The sequence below is a fragment of the Chinchilla lanigera genome, unplaced genomic scaffold (genome assembly GCF_000276665.1).
Source record: "Chinchilla lanigera isolate Chin_1 unplaced genomic scaffold, ChiLan1.0 scaffold00112, whole genome shotgun sequence".
NCBI classification, from domain to species: domain Eukaryota; kingdom Metazoa; phylum Chordata; class Mammalia; order Rodentia; family Chinchillidae; genus Chinchilla; species Chinchilla lanigera.
The window spans coordinates 3,197,303-3,214,072 of NW_004955513.1; the positions used below are offsets into that span (position 1 = coordinate 3,197,303).

The following is a 16,770-nucleotide window of genomic DNA, read 5'->3' on the forward strand; positions in this document are numbered from 1 at the left end:
TCCCTGGGTGCGGTCCCGGGGCGCTCGCCGTCCGGCTGCGTGCCTGCCTGGGCCCAGGGGCTCCCAAGCCTTGGCCGGGCAGCGCCGCGCCGGCCCCTAGGAAGGCAGCGCGGAGAGCAGACGGCGAACCGAGGCAAGGTGCGCATAGGGCAGGGCTGTCCCGGCGCCCAGAGGGGCGCTGCGCCCCGCAGCTCGCTCTCGGCCGCCGCCCGCGATCCTCCGGGTGCTGGCTTGAAACGCAGGGTCCCTTCTGACTCCTCACGCTCCTCGGGCCCTGCCGGAGCCCGGGAGGCCCAGGGGTGCATGCGGAGGGCTGGCTGCTGGGCCTGCAGTGGCCTCGCTCTCCGGGGTGAGATCCGATCGCCAGGCGGGCTGAGGCCCGCTGCGATCACCTTCCCCAGCCCTTGTTCCTAAAGCCCAGGTCCCCGAGTTGCTTCCCTGTGCGCTGTGAACTTGCCTCCCAAACACCTGAGCCTTCCGGAAAGACACCTAGCCCTAGACCCCGCCCAGGCCTGCAGAGCTAGGTTTTTCTTACATGCTAATGTTCTGAGAGTTGGGGGCTTAGACCACCCACGTGGTGTTCTTCAGGGGAGGGCAGCGCTTACCTTGTAGGAGTCCCCACCCACCTCCAGGTGAGTCGTGCTCTAGGCCACGCGGAGCTTCCTCAGCCTGCTGAGCCGCCTCTGAAGACCAGGTCCTGAAGCACCTATTGTCCCTGGTGTTTGCTGGGTGGGACGGGGCGTTAGAGTCTCCTCAGTTCTCACCTGCTGCCTGTCCGGCTCCCAGAGGAGAAGGTGCCTGTGGGGTTGCATTGGCACAGCCAGGTTGTGTTGAAGGTAAACGCCAAGCACTGGCAGCCAGAGCTTTGTCCGTGGAGGTAGGGATCCTCCTTGGTCTCTCCTTGTACCCCGGAGAAGAACGGCGGTGGATGTGAGAAAAATAAAAGACAAGAGCGAAGAGCTGGGGTCCGATGGAGTTACCTCTTGCCTGATGAGCAAGAGGACTGCCCCAAAACAGTAGAGCGTTTATTTATACCCTGGAGAGGTTGGTTAATTTTTTTGTCTCGCTGCCCAGCAACCAGTTGACAAGTTACAAAGGCTTGTTTACTCCGAGGAGTTTGTTTACTCCGAGGAGGTCCTGTGTTCTCAGGCTGGCTTCATCCTGCACGCGTAATTATTTTCTAGCTTGTGCAGCTCCCAACAGCTGGAGAGCTCTGTGGGATCTGCCCTCCCCCAGGGTCTCCCTAGGTGCCAGGTGCAGCACATCCATCCCAGGGCTGGAATAGCTGTAGGTGAAACGTGGTGGATGTTGTCCTCTCTCCCTCAGGGATGATGAAGTCTTTGGAACACCTCTTTTTCAGTGGCCTGCATTTGCCCTGGAACCTTTGCAAGATTTCAGTGTTAAGCACCAAGCAGGAATTTACAGCGCAGGAACTTACTAGGTTAGGGGCAGAGCTGGCTTTGGGGATCCTGGTGGTCTTGGTGTTAGCAAGCCTGTGTTGGTGGCTCTGCCTGTTTCTCCATCAGAGACACCTGGTATGGTCTTGTGAGACTTCAGCTAGTGGAGTCTGTTGCTGGGATAAAGGAAGCAATCACCAACTGCATGTTTTGGGCTGTACTTTGTCAAGCAAGACCAGAGGGAGTTGCAGTCCTCCTCTTTTTTTTTAAGTTTCGTTTTGTGAGACAGGGTCTCACTGTATAGTTCAGATTGGCTTTGAACTCAAGGAAATACTCATGCATCAGCCTCCCAAGTGCTAGGACATAACGGTGTGCCCCCATGCCCTGCAGTCCTCCCCTCTTCTGCAATGTGAATCTCGAAACTTCAGTGCTGTGCTTTAGGCTGTGGCTGCAGAGGGAGGGTGTGAGAATTCCAGAGGCTGAGCCTGCCTGCTTTGCTTCTGTGACAGGCTTGTTGGGCTGCTTGAGGGTTGAGCTGGGGAGGAGAGCTCTGCAAACTGGGGGTGCCCTGGAAGACAGCATCGCATCTCCACTTGTGGGGTGCCAGCAGATGGCACCTGTGAGGCACCATAACGAGGCCCCATCCCTTTGCATTTTAGGGTTTGGACCCAAGGCCTTGAGGCCCTGCAGCCTAAAACTCAGTGTCCCTGTCTTCTGGCTGTTGCTTTCTGTCGGGAAACGTTGGGGTTTTTCAGTGTGTCAGCTTGCATCTTGTTTTCCTGTCCCGCGTGCCATTCCAGCAGACATCCAGGTACCCGAAGGAAGTTCTCTTGAGGGTGGGGTCTTATCACACTGAAGTGGGCAGAGCAGAGGTGTCTTAGCTTGGAGTTTGGGGGGATAGTTAGCTTCCTTGATTTGCTGCAGGGCTCAGTAGGCTGGTCATGTGTTTTCTTTATCCTTTTTTCCTGGAAATTAGTGCTTTTTTTTTTGGTGCTGGGATTGGAACCTAGGGCTTTATGGTGCTGGGTCAGCATTCTACCACTGAGCTGTACCCTCAGCCTGAAAATCAGTTTCTTAAACATGGTTTGTTTCTAGGTCCTCACTACAGGGTTTCATCAGACAGCCCCCTCCACTGTGAACCCGATCCGTCGCTTCCCGTCCTGTGGGCTCTAGCGCCATGGCCACGGAGGAGAAGAAGCCGGAGACAGAGGCAGCAAGGGCACAGCCCACCCCCTCCTCCTCAGCCACGCAGAGCAAGGTGCGTGCCCTTGCTTGAGTCCCTGGGGAACCTTGGGGGCAAGTAGGCTTTAAAGGTTCTTGTTGATGTGATTGTAAGCCTGTCAGTTGTCTCCTGGACTCAGGTAAACAGGCTGCCAGTCTTATTCACGGACCACGTAATGCAACATGTGCCTGTTACAGGCCATGTTAGGATTCCTAAACCTGTCATCCAGGAGGAAACGGCCCTAATCAGAAGCACAGATTCCTAGTTGAGTGTGGTGGTTCATGCCTGTAACCCTAGCTATTTGGGAGAATTACAAGTGCAGGGCCAGCCTGGGCAATTTAACAGTACTGTATTCTGTCTCAAAATAAAAAAAATAAAAAGGCCCTCGGGGTAGAGCTCAGTAGTGGAGCATTCCTGTCTTTGATTGCCAGTGCTACAAAGAAAACAAAAACCAGATTTTTGGTCCTGGTTGTAAGAGTCTAGAGGACCCAGAAAATACCTCTGAATAAACACCCCAACCGGGTCCCACAGTTTCGGTCTCTATGCAGGTCTACCTGGCCCTCCTCAGGCTACAGGAAGCAGGGACCTTGAGCAGCTCTGCACCCGCTTCCCCCAGCATGGTGGCAGGGGCAGGTGCTGCATGGGGACTTGGTAGGGGGCAGTCTTGGATGTCTGCTTCAGATTTGGAGCCACCTTGCTGGGTGGTGGGGAGATCCAAGACTCAGACTTAGACCTGGTGAGTTTGTGGTCACATCAGACAGTGGCCTCTGGTTGGTGCTAGGTGCTAGATGTTGAAGTTTGGGGATGGGGGGAGTGGTTGGAGGCAGAGGGTGCTTGCTTTGGGCTAGCTTCAGTCGCCCCCTCTCTTCAACAGCCAACACCTGTTAAACCAAACTATGCCCTGAAGTTTACCCTGGCTGGCCACACGAAAGCTGTGTCCTCTGTGAAGTTCAGCCCGAATGGAGAGTGGCTGGCAAGCTCATGTGCGTACGCACGCTCAGCGGCTGGGCTGGGAGAACTGGGTGGGCTGGTGTGGAGTGGTTTGCTCCCCAACGTTGCCCGTGCCACACGTCCCTCTCTGGACCTGTGGAGCACTGTTGTTGAAATTGTGTCCTTTTTGCCACTTGGGACTACCTGGCCCTAAGTGGCCCTGCCCTTGCTCAGAGGCTTTCTGAGCCACATGTGCTGATGACCAGGGCTCGGGTGTGGGGACAGCCCAGGCTGTGTGCTGAGCCTCAGCTCCTCTTCATCTCTTTCAGCTGCTGATAAACTCATTAAAATTTGGGGTGCATACGATGGGAAGTTTGAGAAGACCATATCAGGGCACAAGCTGGTAGGTGTTCCCCTGTGCCACCAGTGAGCCTGGCGGGAGTTTGCCTTCTGTGTTTGTAGTGTAGACCCTTCTGGCCCTGTAGGTGAGCATCTGCCTGACAGAGCCACCAAGAGTGGCCCTTTGCTGTGGGCCCTGTGCCTGCCTCCCATGTGGCAGTGACTAGCCAGGGCTTCCTGAGGGGTTTGCTGCACGTGTGGGATTTGGCCTCTGTCCAGAGGTGGTAGCCACGTGTTTTCCTTCCCAAGGGAATATCGGATGTGGCCTGGTCCTCGGACTCTAACCTCCTTGTTTCTGCTTCGGATGACAAAACCTTGAAGATATGGGATGTGAGCTCTGTAAGTGGCCCGGTCCTCTCCCAGGGAGGGTCAGCGGGGATGGCCTGTCCCAAGGAGGCCATCACATGGGCAGTGACCCCAACCTCATGTGGTCCGACGCTGCCATTCCAGGGCAAGTGTCTGAAAACCCTAAAGGGCCACAGCAACTATGTCTTTTGCTGCAACTTCAACCCGCAGTCCAACCTCATCGTCTCAGGGTCTGTAAGTGCGCTGCCCTCTCCTCTGGGTGCTGGGGTGGTGGCTTGCATTTCCAGGCTGCAGCAGGCCTGGGCTCTGGGGCGCCATCCTGCCCACTCCTAGGTAGCTGCTCTAATTGCCTCTGTCTCCTCAGTTTGATGAGAGCGTGAGGATCTGGGACGTGAAGACGGGGAAGTGCCTCAAGACCCTGCCTGCTCACTCTGACCCGGTCTCAGCTGTAAGTTCCTGCTATGTGGACAGGGCTCGCAGCTTCCGGGTGGCCAGAGCTTGGGGTCCAGGCCAGGGCTGCCCAGTCATGTGCTGTGAGGGGCGGGTGGCCCTGGGCTTCCGGGTAGTGTCCTGAGCCCTCACTTCCCAGGGCAGGGTGATGTGGTGGAGGGTGTAGGGTAGAAGGAGCCGTGTGGCCGGCATTATGGTCACAGTGAGGGGAGTTAGAGTGGAGGTGGCTCTGATGAACCAGTTGATGAGGATGATGAGGACAGGGCCTGGGCTGTCAGTGCGGGAGCCCTTGGAGAGCAGAAGCTCCCTGGCCCACATCCTGCTACACAGATGCCACCCCAGTGTCCGGATCGGTGTTGCACATTCTGCCAGTTCAAGCGGCCAGGGGCTGAGCGGTGCCTAGTGGAGAGCAGTCTTAGCATCACAAGGCTCTGGGTTCAATCCCCAGAACCCCATAGGTGGGGGAGCGGGGTTCTGTAGGTCTGCCTGCATTTCCTGGAGAGGAGGGTAGGGGGACCTCTCCCTTTCCAGTCCTGGTGGCACAGGACTTTAAGCTTTTCCGGCGATGGAAAGCTTTCGCCTGGCCCAAGATCACACATACTGGACAGACAGGTATCCTAGCCTATGTGGGCCTTGGTGGCCTGGAGCTACCCCTAGTACCAAGGGCTGTTAGTGGAGGTGTCATGGGGGCGTGCCCAGTCTGACCTAATGCCACCCTGTCCTCCAGGGCCATGTGCAGTCAGGGTGGGGCTGACTCTCACAAGGGTCAGGGTACACTGATTGACAGTAGGACTTACGCAGCGGGCAGCCCTGTGACTGGAGACAGCTGTGGGTCTCCTGAGATAGGCGGGGGTCCAGCAGGCATCCTGCAGCGCTGCTCCTGGCAGAAGAGGAGGAAACCTGAGCACCTGCCCCTCCGAGCTTGTGTTTGTGGCTGTCCACACCGGCCACCAGCCTCTTGGGCACCAGTGCATGGCCAGGGTTGAGTGGGAGGTCCCTGGTACAGCCTGAGGCAGAGAGCGAGCTGGGAATCCAGCTATTGGGGAGACTGAGGCAGGAAGATGGCAAGCTTGAGCTCAGCCTGGGCAACTTAGTGACTGAGACCTTGTCTCAAAAAACAAGAAGGGCTGGGAATGCAGTTCATTGTTCTTGGGCTCAGTCCCCAGTATCCCACCCCAAAAAAGCAAAGCATCCATCTTCACAAGTTTGCATGTTGAGATGCTAGCTCAGGTGTGTTGGGTTGAATAGTGGGATCAGGGTCACCAGGCCTTTTACCTTGGAGCTCAGCGGCTGTACTGTGTGAGAGCCTCTGGTCCAGCAGTGGCCATGCATTTTCTTAGACCCTGAGTCCGAATTCAGAAACAGAAGCCGTTGTAGCCCAGGCCTGTGCAGATCTGGCCACTTGAGGAGCTGTGAGCGTCTTGCCCTATCCTGTCCCATCCACTGGTGCCTCTGAGGTGGAAGACCAGGTCACTGCCTCACAGGCCAGCCAGGGCCAGGAGTGTCCTGAGCCAGGGCTGAGCAGCTCCTTGAGCGGGGAGTGCACGCAGCCTGGCCCTTTGGTGAGAGTGGCTCCAGGGCTTCCTCAAGGCTACACACGCACATGCGCAGCCCTCCCCCGCCAGGTTTCCCTGTAGTGCGAAGCCAGAGGGCTTTGTCAGAAGGCTTGTCCTGGGTCACACCTGCCCAGAACACAGAAACACAGAAATTCATGGTGGACTTTAATTTCTGATATGTTTCACTTCTTCCTGTGGAGATTGACTTTTGGGAAAAAGAATAAAACAGGAAAAATTGTGAACAACTCAGTTTGAGAGGGATTGTTGTCTGGCCTTTGCTCACCTTTCCTGGGGTGAGTGGGGTCAGGTCCAGGTAGAGTGGGTTGTTGGGGCCACCTTGGAGGCTCCCCTCCCTGAGACTAGGGCGTAGGATCGCCTGGAATGAAAGGTGTCTCGGTGGCACTCACTTGGACAGCTCCAGTTTCCTGTTTTGGAATCGTTACTGAGGGTGGGTGTGGCTCTTCAGGTTTATCTTTCTTTTTTTGTTGTTGTACCAAGAATCGAACTCAGGGCCTTGCTCTTGCCAGGCAGGTGCTGTGCCACTGAGCTACATCCCCGGCCCATCATTGTTCTTTTGCTGTCAAGGCATTGTTAGCCATGTGGGCCCACCAGACTGTCCTCACAGCGGGCAGGTGGCAGGCCTGGGAACCACCGGCCCTCCTTGCAGCCAGTGTGACTCGCTGGAGGGCTTGGTTCTGGCTCAGTGGCAGTATTGTGATTGCCCACCTTGGGACTGTGGTTGTGATCTTGGGGTTGTGGTCCAGAAGTCTCAGGAAAACAGGCTGCCCGTTGCTGGACCCCTCAGGGAAGCTGTCGTTTCACCCGTCTTGCTCCTGGGTCCTGGCAGCCACTAGGAAGGGAGCAGACTTGAAGGAAGGGTGGCATGTGTGCTACTGGGTGTCCACGATCAGGGGGCGTTCATGTTTGAGGTGCGCTGAGCCCTGGGAGGTAAGTTTCTTTTTCCCTTTCCACTCTGACTCCTAGGTTCATTTTAATCGTGATGGATCCTTGATAGTTTCCAGTAGCTACGATGGTCTCTGGTGAGTGTGAATCTTTTTGGTCCAGTCAGTAATGCCGTGCGGGCCTGCTGGAGCCCCAGCCCGGTGTGCTGCAGAGGCTGCCTGATACATGGTCTGGATGACGCGAGGTCTGGGGCTGGTGCATGTACGCGCACACCGCAGAGGAGAAGAGAGCGAGGCCCGTGTGTCTGAGTCTGAGGGTCCTGTGCAGACCTGGTGGGGGTTGTGATGCAGGCGATTCAGGGGGCACAGGGAAACATGGGCCCAGAGGACTCTGGAATGAGGCACAGTGGAGTTGAAGCAGTGTGGCTAAAGACTTCATGGCCAAGCGTGATCAGCAGGGAGGACAGGACAGTCAGGGAGGACAGTAGGAATGTGGTCAGTAGGGAGGGTGGTCAGTAGGGAGGAGTCAGCAGGGAAGACAGTCAACAGAAATGGGATGGTGGCAGCAGGGATGATGCGACCAGGATCTCCCGGTTAGTGAAGGAGGAGGGACTGGAGTAAGGTGACACTTACAAAAATAAAAAGTACAGAGGTAACAAGCCCAACATTGAAATGCAGCGTACTGCGTGGCACAGTCGCGGCTGGCTGGCCAAGTACTCTCTCATGTGGTTGAGAGCCAGGGATAGCACCACACACCTGTATTCCCATCGCTCTGGAAGGCTGAGGGAGGAAGAGAGCAAGTTTGAGTCCAGACCGGGCAATTTAGAGACTTAGAGAGACTTGGCTCAAAATAAAATTTAAAAAGGCCGTGAGTGTAGCTCAGTGTTAAGGCCCTAGGTTAAACTTCCAATATAACCTCAAAAATAAAATCGACAAATAAAAGACTGTTGGTTTTGGATTTTGAGAACCTTTCTGGCTCTGTGCTGCTTTTTTTTTTTTGAGACAGAGTCTCACTGTAGTTCAGGCTGGCCTTGAGTTTACTATATAACCCTCCTGCCTCAGCCTCCCAAGTGCTGGGATTGCAGGCATGTGCCACCATGCTGGGCTTGTGCTGTTTTTAAGAGACAGTCTTAAGCGTGTGGCTGGGGGGCTTTGAGCAGGACAGGCAGGTGACACCAGGCGGGGCCACAGCAGGGAGGCTGGTGCTGAGCAGGGGTGGGCAGGGGCCAGGTACCTGTGCCTCCTGCAGTGTGGCTGCTGGAAGACGCTGGGTGGCAGCAGCCAAGGTGAAAGCCAACCCACACGGACCGTGTGCCTGTTTGTCGTCAGCGGAACGACTCAGACTGTAAAACGCCTCCCTGCAAGTTAAAGGAAATTTTTAAAGAGGAAGATTGCCAGATGGAGTGGCACGTGTCTATAGTCCCAGCACTTGGGACACTGAGGCAGGAGGATCAATGAGAGTTTGAGGTCAGCCTGAACTGGAGAGGCACTGCCATGAGAGGAGAAGGGGTGTAGTTTCCATCCAGATTCCTGGAGCTGAGTAGGGTTGGTGTAGGGGAGACTGTGGTCAGGGCTTCTTGGGGAGCAAATCTCGGGGCCTCGGCTGGAAGTCCTGTTGCCATGCAGTCCTGAGCTCCTTTGCAAGGTGCCCTTTTGTACTCCGGTAGAGGAGTCTGGCACAATTGTCATTGGTTACGTCTGCATGGTCACTTGGAAGTTGGCAGTCTGTCCTTCCAAAGATCTTGGTGGAACTTCCAGTGTGATATAGGGGAAAATTCCTAACCCCAACTTGCTAGGTGTCCGATACCCTGAAGTAGAATGAATTCTAGAGAGCAGTGGAGTTGAGAGTAGGAAAATTTATTGGGGAATAGCTTTTTCTTTTTAAGAATAGCTTCTGAGGAGAGACCTGGAATGGGCTGCCACCCCTACCCCCGAAAAAGTAGCTGGCTGTCATGGGACACATTTATAAACCTAGCAGCTCTGGATGCTGAGGCAGGAGAATTACAATCCAACCCAGGCAATTTAGCAAGATTCTGTCTCAAAACAAGACGGAGGGGGATGTGTTAGAGCGCTCTGCCCTGTGTGCGTCTGGGGTCAGTCCCCAGTACCCTAAATATTATGAAAGTGTCCTAGAGAAGTGTGGGAGGGAACTTACAAAGTCAAAAGGTGAAGGAATTGCAAAAAAATAAGACTTAAATAAGGCGAATTTGATGAGGCCAGTGTTGAAACTTTCTGGAGTCTGATCGAGCAAAGCAAACATCAGCAGGACTTAGGATGGAGGCAGCCACAAGTTCAGGTGGTGGTTGGTGTCCCCGTCCAGGCGTAATGGCAGCTTTGGGCCACTGCCTGCGCTGGATGGGAGTCTGGGGGGAGGGGCAGTCACCCCGGGTGCCCGGCGGGAGGAGGAGGTGCGGGCACGGGCAGGGCCGTGTGGAGCAGCCCTGGGTGGCCTCCCTGGGGGAAAGCGGCCGAGGCTGCACAGAGGTGGAGGCGAGAGTGCAGGGCTCACCTCGGAAAACGTGTCTGTTGGGCCGTTGCCGTCGGAGGGGGTGTGCTCTTGGAGCGTGGCAGTGAGACCGGGCATGGTGGGCTGCGTGTCCAGACATGTTTCCGCAGAGCTGTGGTGATGGGGCACTAGAAGGGGCTCAAAGCTTGGCCCATCCTCTCTGGGAGAGGTGGCCGTTGACCTGCTCTCAGCTGCGTGCTCCCTGCCAACCAACCCGCCCTGAGCCAGGGCAAGGGGAGGGAGTCGGCCTGGCCTTTGCCCGCCTGCCCGTCTGGGGCTGTAGACTGATGTGAAAGTGGTGCTGGGCAGAGGGCTGGGAGGAGAGTGGGTTGGGGACCGAGATGAAACTTGGGGTGTGTGTAGGTCCTGGGGCTTCTGGCTGCACACTGGGCTGCAGTTCCTTACATGTTCTGCTCTCCCTTTGCAGCCGCATCTGGGACACTGCGTCCGGACAGTGCCTGAAGACACTCATCGGTGAGCGTGCCCTGCGGGTCGCCGTGGCCTCCTCGGTGGCCTCTGTGACTTTGCCCCTTGCTTTTTCTTGAGCCGCCTACCCTCCTGTGCCCTCCTGCCCTGCCCTGCCCTGCCCAGGGCCTGCTTCCTTGGAGGGCTCCTTGCCTCCTGTTCCTGCCTCCACCAGCACTTCCTTCTGGACCAAGGGCACCTCGCTGCTCCATAGAACTTGCCTTTGGGCCCTCGGCCTGTGCCGTCTAAGGTGCCCTTCTCCAGATACTGCAGGGCCCGGGGCCTCCACTTGCTGGGGAAGAAGTCGCCTGAGGGTGCTGCTGAGGTGGATGGTGGATCCCAAGAGCAGGATCAGAGGCCTGGGAGTTGGTGACCCTGGGGTGGGGGCAGTGGCCTAGAAGGTGCTGCTCAGGAGGGCAGGGTGGAGAGGCTGGTCCCCCGCCATCAGGGGAGCGTCCTGACTGCACAGTAGTGGTGGCGGGTACCTGCCAGGCAGCAAGGGAGGTGTCACTTCCCCGTATCCAGGGAGGTAGAGGTGTCACAGGGCGGGGGACCGTGTCCGAGGGCCCTGTCCTTGCCTGCAGAGGTCCTCTCCCTGCACCGCACACAGCCAGCCCCCTGCATGGTGTGAGCTCCGTGTCCAAGCCCCTTCTCTCCCTAGACACAGCAGGTGGCTGCCTAAGACCTGTGGCTGGCCTGGGAGGGTGCTCAGGGTTGGTCCTGCAGCAGGGCCTTGGGCTTTCTTCTTGGCAGAAGTGTCCTCTGGCCACATCCTGACTTCCATCTAGGATTCCCAGGGTGACTGTGGTGTCCCTCCTGGACACCTGGTGGCCAGTGTTGTCCACCAGGACCGTGTCCTCCCAGCTGTCATGAGTGAGGTGCTAATGCCTGTGTTAGTGACACGTGACCCAGCTGGCCTGCAGGCTCGGTGACCTCCATTTTACAGGTAGATCTGACACAGCAGTCGGTGAACTTGCTCAGAGCTGTGCAGTGTGGTTGGATGTCAGGTCCCCCACACAGTTGGTATGACTTCTGCACAGGCGCTGGGCATGGACTCTGCCGCATAAATCGTCTGTGGCCTTTGTGCTCCTGAAGTGGACACTGTGCTAAGGCAGTAACAGCGGGAAGGGCAGGGGTAGCAGCTGGAGTGCACGGCCATGAGCCCCGTTGAGGGTGGGCCATGGCTGTGGCCAGGTGACCTCACTGGCAGTACACTTGCGCCCAAGGCAGTGCTAGTGCTGGTGGTGGCAGATTCACATTTTTCTTTTTTTTCTTTTTTTTTTTTCCACATTTTTCTTTTTTGAAATTTTGTTTTATTTCTGCAGTGTTTGTGGGGAGGGTTTGACACAGGGTTTTGCTGTGTACTTCAAACTGGCCTTGATCTCAGTATTGAGCCCAGGCTGGCCTTGAACTCACGGTGATCCTCCTGCCTCAGCCTCCCGAGCACTGGGATTGCAAATGTGTGCCTCCACGCCTGGCTTTACTTTATGCAGTATTTTTTGACCTTGGGCTGCTTGGCTTCTAGGGCTGCAGCTGGCCAGGGTGGGTGCTAGGCAGGGTCTGAGTGCCTGAGCTGCAGGGTGCAGGGTGGTCTGGGCTTGTCCAGGAAAGGTGAGCAGTGTCCGGGCTGCGTTGGGGTGGTGGGAGTGAGAGCACTGGACCGCAGCGGCCCTCGTAATAACCGTCTTGTGTGCCTTTCCAGTGTGGGTGACCAGCCTGAGGGAGCCGGGGCCGCGGCGAGTCCGTGGTAATGCGTGTGCTGGGGCACGCCGGGGCGAGGCGCAGGAAGGCGCCTGGCTTCGTGGGCCAGGATGGGCGCAGCGTCGCCTCCTCGGTGGGGGCTGGCGGCTCTCCTGGCTGTGGGCCACAGGCTGAGCTTAGAGCCAGGGTGCTAGGAGAAGAGGTGGCCGGGTCACTGAGGCTGCTTCCCGTAGGATGGCGCTGGCCGTTCTCTCCCCTGCAGAACAGTTTCTCAGCCCCCTTGGGGGTTTGCACATGTCCTGCGTGGGTGACAGTTATGTTGCACGTGAGGCGCGGGGACCCAGGTGTTGCCTCTGGCCCTTCACTCCTAAAGCCCTGGCGTCTAAGGAGGCTCGAGAGGCACCGAGGACACGCACGCGGCACGGGGCTGGGGAAGGGGTGTGGGTGGACTGTTGTGGTCTCAAGGGTGGTGGCGGTGTTAGCGGTGGCAGCAACCTCACGAAGTCATCCCGCACGGTGACACGGTGGTGGGGCGCTGGTCCCGCCCTGCTGCATCTCACCGTCTGTTTCTGCCACAGATGATGACAACCCTCCAGTGTCCTTCGTGAAGTTCTCTCCGAATGGCAAATACATCCTGGCGGCCACACTGGACAAGTAAGAGCTCTGTGGGTTGCGCATCCCCTGCTGGACCCAGCCTCTGAGCTGTCTGTGGGGCGTCAAAGGAGGCCTCCCCAGTTCTATCTGAGGATTTGGAGTGCAGCCTGCTCCTGAGCCCCGAGCAGGGCAAAGCCTGCCTGCATGGGGTGTGCGGGCCTTTCCAGCTTGACCTCTGGGCTCCTTGAGTTTTTCTCCTTACGGTGCCGGGAACAGAACCCCACCTGCCACTTGCTGTGGGGGTGCTCATCACTGAGCTGCACCCAGGCCTTGAGCACCTTGATCGTAACTGCAGAACAAACATGCAGTCACCCTCGCTCCCTGGGTGGCCATTTTAGCCCTGGCTGGTTCCTGAGCGAGTCCTGTGTGGGCCTGGCTCCTCGGAGGCCCTGTGGTTGGCATTCTCCCCGTCAGCCCCCTCCGTGGTCAGGATGCCCCGGTGATTCCCGCCTCCCCCTGGAGGCCCAGCAGCTGCCCGAGCCTGTGCTGATTGGAGGGCCTCCTGCCTGCTCCTGTGCTGTCGCCTCACTGGGCTCAGGGGCTCTGAGGGTCTTGCACCAGGTGCTGCTGGTGGCTGTGTAGGCACACGGCAGGCTAGCCCTTACCCTCTCTTGTCTTCCAGCACACTGAAGCTCTGGGACTACAGCAAGGGCAAGGTGAGCTCCAGCGTGCCGGCCTGGCCTGCTGTGTGCCATGTTGTGGGTGACCTGTTGGCGGGTTCGGGCGGCCCTAGAAATGGGATCGGGAGCCCGGTGTTGCTGAGCCTGCTCCATGCGAGTCCTTGCAGAACGCGGGTCCACATGTGAGCGTGACTGGGCCTGGCAGAGGACTGCACTCAGGACACGGAGCTCTCAGGGACGCGGGCAGTTCTGGGGGGGGTGTGGTGCTGACAGCCTGTTACCTCCTTCCCAGTGCCTGAAGACGTACACGGGCCACAAGAACGAGAAGTACTGCATATTTGCCAATTTCTCCGTGACTGGCGGGAAGGTGAGGGTGGCTTCCTGTAGAAGGGGCTTCCTGGTGCTAACTGGACTGATGTCATGTGCACTGGGGGTCAGAGTTGAACGGGGCAGGGCTTGGGGACACCTCCTGTCTGCTTCAGATCCTCTCATTCTTCAGGGGGCCACGTGACCCTGGGGATGGTAAGGCAGGTGGCCTTGGGCTCCTGTCCCATGTGCAGAGTCTGCTGCCCAAGGGTCCCTTTTCTACTCCGTGCCAGCATCTGGCTGCTAGACGTGGATGGGGACGAAGCGTAGGTAGTGATACTGGGTGAAATGTGGGTGATCCAGGAGCTCAGGGCAACTCTGGGGACAGCTTCCAGCCCAGACGCCCCCTGGGGCTCCCCGGGCACAGCAGCTGCAGCAGCTGGGTGTAGAGTAGGCTCAGGCCACTGACGCTTCGTTTTCTTCTCCCTCCTGGGTCTGCCGCTTTGCTTTGACAGTGGATCGTGTCTGGCTCTGAGGACAACCTGGTATACATCTGGAACCTGCAGACCAAGGAGATTGTCCAGAAGCTGCAGGGCCACACAGGTAGGGCTGTGCGTCGCGGCCTTGGGATGTGCTGCCCCACTCCAGCCAGGCTGGGGGCTGCTGGTGGCTCTTGTAGATCCCAAAGCTGTGGGCTTTGGCTCCTACTCCACCATACCCCTCCTGTCCACCACATGTCCTGGGCTCGTCCCCCTGTGTGGCTGATGCCCCATCTACCTGTACGTGTCCATGCCATGGCAGTGCTGTGGGCTGCAGGCTCCATGCCTCCTGGGCGCTGAGGGCGCCACTGCACACAGGTTCTGTAGGGCCTTGGGTGGCCCGGCACTGTCCCAGCATGGAGCCCCTTGGAGACCCCAGCAGTGCTGTGCCTTCTTCCTTCCCCTGTGGCCGTGGGGTCAGCTGTCCTTGCGGTGTGGTCAGCTTGGGCAGCAGCAGAGTCCTGGGGTTCAGAGGGCTGCACCTAGCAGCCCCTATAGCCCAGGTGTTCCCCTGGGGTGCAGCTGCCTTGCCCTGTACAGGGGGGTGGCAGTGGGGAGGTCAGCATGGATAGGGGATCCGGGGCACTTGGACAGGCACGAGAACCCTACCACTGTTCCCTAGAATCCTGTGCCAGCAGGCTGCCTGGCACCTTGAACGCAGCCCCCCGGCCCTATGGTGGTCCATGCTCAGGGCCAGGCTGCAACCTAGGGTGCTGAGGTCTCAGGTGAGGGGTACCCTGACCTCTCTGTTTGCAGATGTGGTGATCTCGACGGCTTGTCACCCCACGGAGAACATCATCGCCTCAGCCGCCTTAGAGAACGACAAAACCATTAAGCTGTGGAAGAGCGACTGCTAATCCTCCTAGCCCAGAGACTGCCGGAGGTGACTGGTTGACAAGAAGTGCGGCGTGGCGCAGGTGTGGGGCCAAGGCAGCCGCCACGTGCACTGCTCTGAGGACAGCGGGCCAAGGGCTGTGCGCCCCAGGAGGCTCCAGCATTGCTGGGACGTTTCTTGCCAGCTCTGTCCTCGCCCAGGGAGGAGTTCCTAGTTCATTTGCTCAGAGGCAACAAAAGTTTTTAATTTTTTATTACAAGAGAGCGAAGTTCGATTTATCATGGGTTGTTTTTCCAGTAATTGTTCTGTACATTTTTTATATTTTCCTACCCAGTGTGAGCGAGCGCTGTGCCCGGCTCGGGTGGCCTGGTGTGGGGTTTCTTCCCCAATGCTGCCAGCTTGCCGACCCCCTGCCCGTAGCGGTGCCTGGCACATTTTCTCGTCTTCTGGAACACAAAGCCTTGTGCGGTTTCTTCATGTCGAGTCCTTTGTATCAGGAGTTCTGGGCTGTGCACCGACCCATGGTGACCACAGGCCATGTCCCCTCATCTCTGGCGTCCACACAGTTGCACAAACTGTAATAAAAGGTGGGATTTTGTACGTGCTCCTGGCACCTGCGTTCCAGTGGGAGCTCATCTCCACCTGGCTTATTACCTGCGTGGCAGGGCGGGTGGGCAAGGGCGTCCTCGGGGTGTGCCGCCAGTGGTTCTTCCTTTCCATCAAAGGCTGGGCTTCCTGTGGTGCCTGCGGCCGAGTGCTCTGGTGGGCCTGTTGGGCCTGTGGGTGGCACTGTCACCTGTGTCCTAGGCCAGGCTCGGTGACTAGTGCAGGAAGGAATGGTGCTCTGGTGCCCACAAGGCTCAGCCTCCTGCCATCCTGGTGTCCTCGGGGGCACTTGGTGTCACCTGAGCCTCCTGTGCAGCCCCACCCCAACTGGAGCCGCTGGCATCTGGCTCCTCAGGGATCGGGTCTGAGGAACAGTGGTGGCCAGGTTTATAGCTACTGCCTGGCTGTGCCCATGGCGAGCCTGACCGGAAGGAAGTGGACGTGGGGTTCCAGCCCACATCTGTCATAGAGACTGGGGAGTGGCTGCACGAGTGTCGCACATCGCCCTGCCGGGTCCTGTCAGCAACACTGGGGAGCCAGGCTTGGGCTGGGCATGTAGAGTCCTGCGCTGGGGCCAGCGCCCAGGCGGAGCCTGTCGGACCTTAGTTGGACAGACAGGCCCAGAGCAGGAAGAGCCTGTGGAGACCCACAGTGAGCCCTGGTCCCCAGCCAGGCCTTGAGCATCCTCAGTGGCTGCTGTCGTGTGGTGTGAGGTAAGAACCCCAGAAGGCTCTGAGGAGGGTCATGCAGTTTCCCGTCCCTCCCCACGGGCGGAGGGGCACGGTGGGTTGGGGCTGGCGGTGGTGGCAGTATCTGGTGGCAGCAGGAGGGGGCTCTGGCATTAACACCCAGGAGTGGGGTCCGAGACCTGCATCTGCTGCCTGTGTGACAGGCGCCTTCCGCCTGGCCGTCCAGGTCAGCCCTTCCTGGGCGGGGAGAAAGTTGCTGTGCCGAGCGCTGTGTCCTGAATAGAGTTTATTTTTTCTACAGTTGAACTTTCTGTTGTAGATTTATGTAAAAATACATTCTCTTTCAAAATAAAGATTTGTGTCTTGTAATTTTGTCCCATAAGACCTTACTTTTTTTAACAGCACAAACTTGCTTTTACTTCTGCTTTGCTCTGCTTTTATGGTCTGGAGCTCAGGCTGGCCCTGAACTCACTGTTAGAGAATTCCAGGTGTGTGCCACTGCATCTGGCTTTTTTTATTTGTTTGTTTTTTGTTTTTGACCTTTTGAGACAGGGTCTCGCTCTGCAGTTCAGGTTAGCCTTGACCTCATTTCATAGCCTGGGCTGGTCTCGAACTCACAGTGATCCTCATGCCTCAGCCTCTCGAGTGCTAGGATTAGTTTTGCGCCACCACGCCGGGCCCAGCACC

At 57.6% G+C, this 16,770-nt stretch overlaps 1 protein-coding gene across 2 annotated transcripts; it reads left to right on the plus strand.

The window, feature by feature from the left end:
- The first annotated feature begins 1,352 nt into the window (after positions 1-1,352).
- Positions 1,353-16,452, plus strand: Wdr5 (WD repeat domain 5). Of its 2 annotated transcripts, XM_005408463.2 has the most exons (15): positions 1,353-1,441; positions 2,057-2,208; positions 2,493-2,655; positions 3,494-3,602; positions 3,879-3,952; positions 4,198-4,287; positions 4,399-4,488; positions 4,619-4,702; positions 7,245-7,300; positions 10,096-10,142; positions 12,413-12,488; positions 13,111-13,144; positions 13,401-13,475; positions 13,930-14,017; positions 14,710-16,452. In XM_005408463.2, the coding sequence occupies exons 3-15, from the start codon at positions 2,575-2,577 to the stop codon at positions 14,808-14,810; spliced, it is 1,005 nt and encodes a 334-aa protein (XP_005408520.1). In that variant the 5' UTR covers positions 1,353-1,441; positions 2,057-2,208; positions 2,493-2,574; the 3' UTR covers positions 14,811-16,452. The 2 variants fall into 2 exon arrangements, with proteins under 2 accessions (XP_005408520.1, XP_013362131.1); XM_013506677.1 differs by lacking the exon at positions 1,353-1,441 and having other exon boundaries at positions 1,678-2,208.
- The last annotated feature ends 318 nt before the right edge of the window (positions 16,453-16,770 follow it).

Bases quoted from the DNA above. Each gene is read 5' to 3' on its own strand.
- Wdr5 (XM_005408463.2), top strand. From the start codon at position 2,575: ATGGCCACGGAGGAGAAGAAGCCGGAGACAGAGGCAGCAAGGGCACAG. The intron at 10,143-12,412 runs GTGAGCGTGCCC...TTTCTGCCACAG, and splicing joins GTGCCTGAAGACACTCATCG to ATGATGACAACCCTCCAGTG. The intron at 13,145-13,400 runs GTGAGCTCCAGC...CCTCCTTCCCAG, and splicing joins GGGACTACAGCAAGGGCAAG to TGCCTGAAGACGTACACGGG.